The following is an 8,396-nucleotide window of genomic DNA, read 5'->3' as shown; positions in this document are numbered from 1 at the left end:
TACAGTCCAAATGCTCGTCCCTAGGATGCAGAGTTAAAAGTTTTCAAGAACAACCTTCTTTTATGCAATTTCAAACTCCTAAAGCTTAAACAACAAGAAGAAATCACCATAAACTATTTAACAACCAACAAACCTTACAAAAACTACAGACTTTCATGGCTGAAGCAAAATTTATGAAACAGATCGTGGCTCAGATAGAAAAGGAACAAGATCAAAGCAGTAATGGTGTTTGTGTCAGAGGGTTGATTCTTTCAAGTTTTCCATTTCTAGTGCCAAATTTTAAAATATTATCAATAAACATCAACTTTAGTTTCCTTTACAAGCTTTTTGACATGGTGAATGACCCTGATACAAACTCTGTTATTTTATGGAGCAAATTGGGTACTAGCTTCTTTATTAAAGACCCTGAGAGGTTACATAACCATGTTCAAGAAAGATTTAATTATAGCATTAAAACATTCTATAAAACCCTTGGTGATTTTGTAAGTATTCTATTTAGCAATTATACAATTTCCCCTTTTTCATTACATAAAGTTGACAATGTCCAACAATTTACCTAAAGTTTTATCCCCAACATGTCAAATGTATAATTTAAAATTTTGGCAAAAAATGAAACGTATCAAATAGATTAAAAGTTGCAAAGTAACCTCATATTTGTTAAAATATCTTTTTCTATTGTATAAATTTTTTGTAAAAGAGATTTTCATAACACCGTTTTAGTGATGCTTTCTTAAGCTTCCAATGTGTGAACAAGTTTTTACACGAATATGCAAATGAGAATTTTCAAAGAGACAACAATGATATGCTAAAAAACATGAAGAGTAAGAGGAAACTATGAGAGGTGAAAAAGACGCAAAATGACATGGAATAAGAACCGAAACGACTAGGATTTTTCCAAAATGAATTAAAGTTGAATATTTCAAACATAAAGAAGAAAGAGAACGCAAAAATATAATGAATTATCTTTGACCAAAAGTAGAGGTCAACCTGTTAGCTCTTCCATTTTACCCTGTTGAAAAAAACAAAAAGCTAGAATTATTTAACGAAATAGAAAAGTAAGTAAAGTTTGGAATATATATAAATATATATATATATATATATATATATATATATATATATATATATATATATATATATATATATATATATATATATATACTACCTGAGAAATGTATTGTTCTGCATCTGTTCGCCTAAGAAACAGAATTGCATATCTTGTAAGGTTAGCTGACTGATCACTCAACACAACATTACCAATTTCCTCAAGTACCCTCACTTTAATGTATGGATCTTTTGGTGGGACCATGTCCTAAATAACAAATTAATCAAATTAAATTACAAAAACAATATTAAATTCACCACATTTCACAACTATTGGAAATTAAACAGTAGCATACCACAGCCAAATCAATATCCAAATCTGACATGTAGGATTTTAAAGTTTTAGAATGGCTTTTGAAATATTCTTTTTCTGAGATACTAAGTTTCTCTTCAATTTCAAGAGGGAGCACAAGATCAATTGTCCACCCTAAATTTTGAACAACTTCTGCTCGGTTATACCTATCAAAATAATTAATTATGAAAATTAGATTATTATTATTATTATTTATTTATAATAATAAAAAAAAATAGAGTGTTAAGTGAGTGATTACACATAAGCCATGAGACAACGTTTGTTGCGAACCAATGCAAGGTGATGCATAAGTGCCCCGAAATGATCAGCATTTTTTGTTGTTTGATTGTCTGATCCTTCTTCTTGCATTTTCCTATTTTAAAATCGGGATACAAATGTAAGAATATAAAAAGTACAAAAGAAAAAAAATGATTAAATGAAAGGTGGACTGATTACCTCAAAAGGGATTGAAGTTTAAGAACATGTTCTTTACAATCCTCGATGACTTGAGCAAATAGATCATCCTAGATAAAAATAAAACCAATGAAAGAAGTTTTTATGTGTGAATACTTTTATTTGGGAGTAGTGAGAGAAGAAGAAGATTTACATTAAAGCCTGTGAGCTGCCCGGATTCGCTGTTCGTGAATTCTTTAACGAGTTGATAAGCCTTTCGACCATACATTTTGATGTTTTAGTTGTTTGTCGATCCTTATGCAACTGCAAGAAACCACATAAGCATTTCATCGAACACCTTGACTACATGATCTAACAATGATCGCATTCACCAACTATTCAGTGAATTAGGGAAATTTGAACATACGAATGTTAATTGTGATACAATAGATAGACAAAACAAAGAGTTTTTTAGATATCTATGATATCTACTGGTGGGGATCAGAAATTGGGGATGATCTGATAATGTGAAATGAACAATGAATGTTGGTGGGGAGATGTTCTTGACAACCCCTCAAAAAATAATTATTTAAATCATTTCAACAGACTCAATGTAAACCCTGACAAGGTACTAACGACAGCGAAATTGTTATTACAAGCATTTCGACTACCCCTAAAAAAATTAACGTTTTTTACCCTAAACACATCGATTTTCAAGTTCAACAAATTAAATCTAACAAAATATGAACTACCAAGAGGCATTTCAAGTTTCAAAAACCCACTAAAATATTTGAACTTAACATGTCTAATTTCAACTAACAAAATATTATCAGAGATATAAGACCAAACCAGAAGGCTAGATGTTGAAGCCTGAAGAGGTGAAAGCAACACGCAGACAGAGATACGCGTAGAAGCAGCGGATCCGAGATCGGAAGAACGAGAGACCCCCAAAGTGTGACAGGATTTCCGTTTCGGTATTTGGAGAGAGAGAGAGAGAGAGAGAGAGAGAGAGAGATTTTAGGAAATTGGAGGGAATTATCTATTTTGGGGGGAAATGGGTGTTTAGGGTCGCATGTTTTTTGGATTGCTGGTGTTTGTCACATAGAATTTTTTTAAACTACATGGAAAGGTGAGTGGTATAGCATCTAAGTTGTAAGAGACAAGGAGTGGTAGCATTTAAAAGGTTGTTTTATTTTAGTTTAAAAAAATAGAAAAAAAATGAGAAATAAGCCATCATAGCCTTTCTCTTCCATTTTTCTTTATCTTTCCTGTCGCTCGCAGTGTGGCGAGTAACATTAGACGAGGCATGCAACAAATATGAAGGGACTGGCGTTATAGCGACGTTGCACCCGCTTTTACAATTTCATGCATATTGGGATACTTTGATAAAGAAAAAAGTGATTGTGTGTTATTTCAATATTAAATTTTTATTTTTTTAAGTAGTCCACTATACTTTTTGTCTTAATAAGTCCAAATAATAAATATAATTAATTACAAACTAGAAAACAACAAATGACAACTTCTTTTTCTCGTCTGCTTCAGTACTTAGAAACACGGACGACTTGAGTTGCAATGACATTTTGACACTTTTTAGTTTCTATATTACTATATTAGAATATTATATATATATATATATATATATATATATATATATATATATATATATATATATATATATATATATATATATTATGTTTATTTATGATTTTTTATGATATTAATTCTATATAGTATTAATAATCTAATATATAAATTTTGTATAAATATATAATATAAATTATATATAATATTAAAAAAACCGCTAAACCACAGTGATAACCGCGATTTCAAATAGCGGCATGTGACCACTATTGGAATTTCAACCGCGATAAGTACTTAGGCCGGAGGCGAGCTTTTGGCGAGAGCCACTCCCTCCAGCCTAATGGTTAGGCCGGAGTCAATGATACCATCTATTTTAATAAATTAAGGGGTTTTTTTCTATATGTCAGATTCTCATTTAATTTTTTAAATGTCATTTTGTAGTTGTTTTGAAGAGAAAATAACATAAAATCCCATAAGTTTTTACAAAAGTGTTGGTTTTACCATTGGACGTGTTTTAGGTCTAGTAAAACCGGATGTTTTGTTTAATTTGTTCGTTTATACTCTTTTAGTCGGTTTCCAGGTAACCTATCGGTTACCGAATGGCAGTAAAGCCCTTGAGTTTTCAAAAATGTTCGGATTTACTCTTAAGTTTTAAAAAATGTTCGAATTTACCCTTACTTTGATCATTATTTTGATGATGATGATGATGATGATTATTATTATTATTATTATTATTATATGTTTAATACGTTTTTAAATGTATAAAATATTTTATACATATATTTTTAAATATGTTTTTAAATTTATAACAATATTTTTACAGATTACCTTTTTTAGTATTTAAAAATATATTTACTTCTATTTAGTATTTATATATATTTGAAATCTAATGTACGTCTTTAGAAACATATTTGTATATTAAAAATATATTTATTTGTATTTAGTAGGTATTAATATATATGTATTTCGTATAAAAATATAATGTATACGTATAAATATAAAAAATCTATTGATAAGGTAAAATACATATAAATGAAATATTTTTTAATTATTTGGGTGATTCATCAACCAGAAAAAAAAAATGGTGTTTGCTTACTAAGTATAAATATGTATTTATTTCATATTTATATGTATACGATAGTTTTTATACTAAATAAATAAATATTTATATAGATTAAATACAATTTAATACAAATAAATATATCTATTAAATACAAACAAAAATGTATTTATACATTTAAAAATATTTTTATTTTTATTTAATAGATATAAATATGTATTTATTTTGTATAAAAACTATCGTATGCATATAAATATGAAATAAATACATATTTATACTTAGTAATACAAATACATATAATTATATCTTATATACTAGGTGAATGTTCGAGCGTTACCCAGAAATACCTATATAGTTGAAATCTTTACAAACATATGTTTTTTAAATAAAACAATAACGTTGTTGTTAAATTTGATATTATAATTCATATACTAAATTGATATTATATATTGATTATTTTGAACTATATTATAATATGTACATCTATTATAAATGTATAATTTCAATCGTTTGAATGACTTTTATCTGCAAGTTATTTATGAATAAAATTAATTATAATATACGGTTTAATGTTATTTATAGTTGTTGTTATTGTTAATTAATTTTTTAAAATTTATTTGTTTAACGTTTTAATTTCTATCATTATAATTATTTAAAACATCAAACATTGTTTTTTTTATTTTAAAGGTAACAATATAATCATTTATATAGAGTTAATTCTAACTATTATTGTTATAAGTTATTTTAAGCTACTCATTTGAAAACATTTAATAATTATAAAAATATAAGTAGAAAGTATTTTAGTTAAACTGGTATTACAATTTAGTTTCTGCAGTTAGCATTAAAATTTATCACCTTTAACCATTCATAAAATATTCATTGAGTTTTTTAAGTGAAACTAAAACTTATATTTAAGTTGACACTGTAATGTTATATTTAAATTAACAATTGAAGTATTTTGTCCAAACTGCTCAAAAGTTGTAGTTTTAAACTGATAATTGATTATATACAACAACATATTAAATTTAATAAATTAAGTATAATATGTTAAAAGTTAAAGTCATAATTTTATAAGTAGAAGTAAAGATGTTATTTTAATATTGAAATTTAGTTTATTTAAAATTACACTTTATGTTTGATATTTATTTAACCTTATTAACCAAATTACAATCATTATTAGAAAGACACTACATTTTATCACTTTTAACTATCTTTAAAATATTATTTGGGTTGTTTAAGTTAAACTAAAATTTATATTTGAGTTGACCCTGCAATATTATATTTAAATTAATAATTTAAGTATTTTATACAAATTATTCAAAAGTTATAGCTTCAAAATGATAATGGTTTACATCTAACAATATATTAAAATTAATAAATTAAGTATAATATGTTAAAAGTTAAAAAAAACATAACTTTATATGTAGAAGTAAAGATATTTTTTAATATTGAAATTTAGTTTATATTTGATTACACTTTAGGTTTGATATTATTTATTTAACATTATTAACCAACTTATAATCATTATTAGAAAGAAATCGAAAAGTCATGGGAGTTTCAAATGAATGTGGTGAAATAAAAAATGCATGGGAGTTTCAACCACAACATACAATGACTGTCTTAAAAGAATACTCAAATCAAGAAAAAATATAAAAAAAGAATTAGTATATAACAAACTTACAAATTAAAAACTTTAACATAATAACATGGCTCGAAAAATGGTCCAAAGCCCTCAAACCAACATAAAACCTTTAAACTTGTTTTCGTTGTAAATTTTGTATGTGATTTGTATTTGTGTGTCTACTTAAAGAGAATGGCATTTTTATAGTAGACTATCCATTAATTATTTATTAAACATATTATATAAGTTACCTTGAAGGTGAAAAGGTGTGGGAGTTTTAAATGCATGAGGTGCTTGAAAATTTGTGTGGGTTTCAAATGTATGAGGTGATAGGAAAATGTCTCTTTTATAAGTATTGTATGATATAGACAATATAAAGCTTATAAATATGTATTTTTATATTTATATGTATACAATATATTTTTTATATGAAATAAATAAATATATATTTATACCTACTAAATACAAATAAATATACTTTTAACATATAAATACGTTTTTAAAGGAATACATAGGCTTTCAAATGTATATAAATACTAAATACGAGTATATATATTTTTAAAACTATATTTGAATTAATTAAAATATTTTTATACATTTAAAAATGTATGTATAAAATATTTCCATACATTTAAAAATGCAATAATAATAATAATAATAATAATAATAATAATAATAATAATAATAATAATAATAATAATAATAATAATAATCAAAATAATCAAAACAACAATCAAAGTAAGGGTAAATCCGAATTTTTTATAAGTTAAGGGTAAATCTGAACATTTTTTAAAACTCAAGGGCTTTATTGTCATTAGGTAACTGACAAGTTACCCGGAAACCTGCTAAAAGGGTATAAATGAACAAATTATGAAATTAGACAAAACATCCGGCTTTACTGGACCTAAAACACGTCAAATGGTAAAACCGACATTTTTGTGAAAACTTGAGGGCTTTTATGTCATTTTCCCTATTTTGAATTAATTTCTTTTTTATGTGTCATTTTCTGGGTTTTTCTATTTTAATAAATTCTACACAATACTTTAATGTAATAATTACAATAAATGTTGTAATAAACGAATATCAATTTCATTAATAAACTTACCTTCTTATTTCAAAATTATCAAATTAAAGCTCATTAGTTTATTATGTTTATTTATTTAAATTTAAAAGATAAAAAATAAATTTTAATAATTCATTATTTTTCTTATTTTCTTATAAATCCAGAGTTTTTTAAATATTTAGACACTTATATTCATTTTTTTAATTAACCTATGTAATACATGTGTATTACACCTAGTTTTTAACATAGTAGGATATCTTAGTTTTTTTTTAAGCGAGGTAAGCTTATCATGTTTTAAGGAATGGTAGTGTGCTAATATAATAGAGTTTATTTATAAAAAAGGAATTAACCAATCACAACCCAAGATCCACTTAAACCATTTATCTTTTTTCTTGTTGTGACTGTAGTGACTCTCTTTCGACAACCTCCGTAGTGTGTGTCACGGGGCAGTGTGCAAGCCCTCCTAGCGAGGCCTCCTTAACGACCCACTCCCTTAAGCCTTAGAAGCGAACAACATGGTTTTTTTTAAACCTCTTTGGTGTGGATGGACCAAGTCAAAACTTGTTCAAACTATATAACATATAAGTGAGGAGGGAGTCTTTCTTTCTCGACCCACTGTCACATTTGTTTTTCTCACTCCTCGCATTTATATATTTCTCAACCAACAACACATATAAATCTTATTTTTCACAACGCATTCAACCCACTTGTCATATCCTTTTTTTTTATTAAATTAAAATATAAAATAAAGCATAACATAACATTTTTATGTAAAAATAAACATTTGTTAATTTAAAACAAAAAAAAAATCTAAGATAATATTAAAAATAACATTTAATTAAAAAAACCACACTACAAATTAAACAAATTGTAACGCCTGTGTTTCTGGGCCTGTCATTAATGTTGATATAATAGTCTAGGTTAACCTTTGTAACCCGTTTTGAAATAATAAAAGTGTATTATTTGAGTATTATGTGTTTTGTGCTTAATTGCTTAATTATGTGGTTGGATTAATTAAGAATAAAAATAAGCGTCAAAATTTAAGTGTAAAATAAACTTAATATCTTTGGATAATGTTGTATTAGTTGAAACGAGGTTTCCGAATATATATAGAACGCCCAAATCTGACTTCGTATGAGGAAGTTATGATTTATCGAAGTTTCGGCTTAGCGGTATGCAACCTAAAATACTCGATTTGAGATCGAGCGGTTTTTAGCCGAAGCAATCTAAACGAGGATCGAATGTCTCGTTGTTGGTATCGAAGCGATAAAAAGTTAGGCGAGAA

The 8,396-nt window shown here is 26.2% G+C and overlaps 1 protein-coding gene across 1 annotated transcript; it reads right to left on the bottom strand.

Moving 5' to 3' along the window:
- Positions 1 to 848: 848 nt before the first annotated feature.
- On the bottom strand, positions 849 to 2,910 carry LOC111910217 (uncharacterized). The gene is made up of 7 exons (XM_023906006.3): positions 2,636 to 2,910; positions 2,001 to 2,110; positions 1,850 to 1,917; positions 1,653 to 1,766; positions 1,398 to 1,560; positions 1,163 to 1,309; positions 849 to 1,009 (listed from the first exon to the last, which is right to left on the bottom strand). Exons 2-7 carry the CDS (start codon positions 2,073 to 2,075, stop codon positions 983 to 985), a joined length of 594 nt encoding a protein of 197 aa, XP_023761774.1. The 5' UTR covers positions 2,076 to 2,110; positions 2,636 to 2,910; the 3' UTR covers positions 849 to 982.
- Between the last annotated feature and the right edge of the window lie 5,486 nt (positions 2,911 to 8,396).

The sequence above is a fragment of the Lactuca sativa genome, chromosome 5, assembly GCF_002870075.4.
Source record: "Lactuca sativa cultivar Salinas chromosome 5, Lsat_Salinas_v11, whole genome shotgun sequence".
NCBI classification, from domain to species: Eukaryota; Viridiplantae; Streptophyta; class Magnoliopsida; order Asterales; family Asteraceae; genus Lactuca; species Lactuca sativa.
This window is presented reverse-complemented; position numbering and strand designations above follow the sequence as displayed.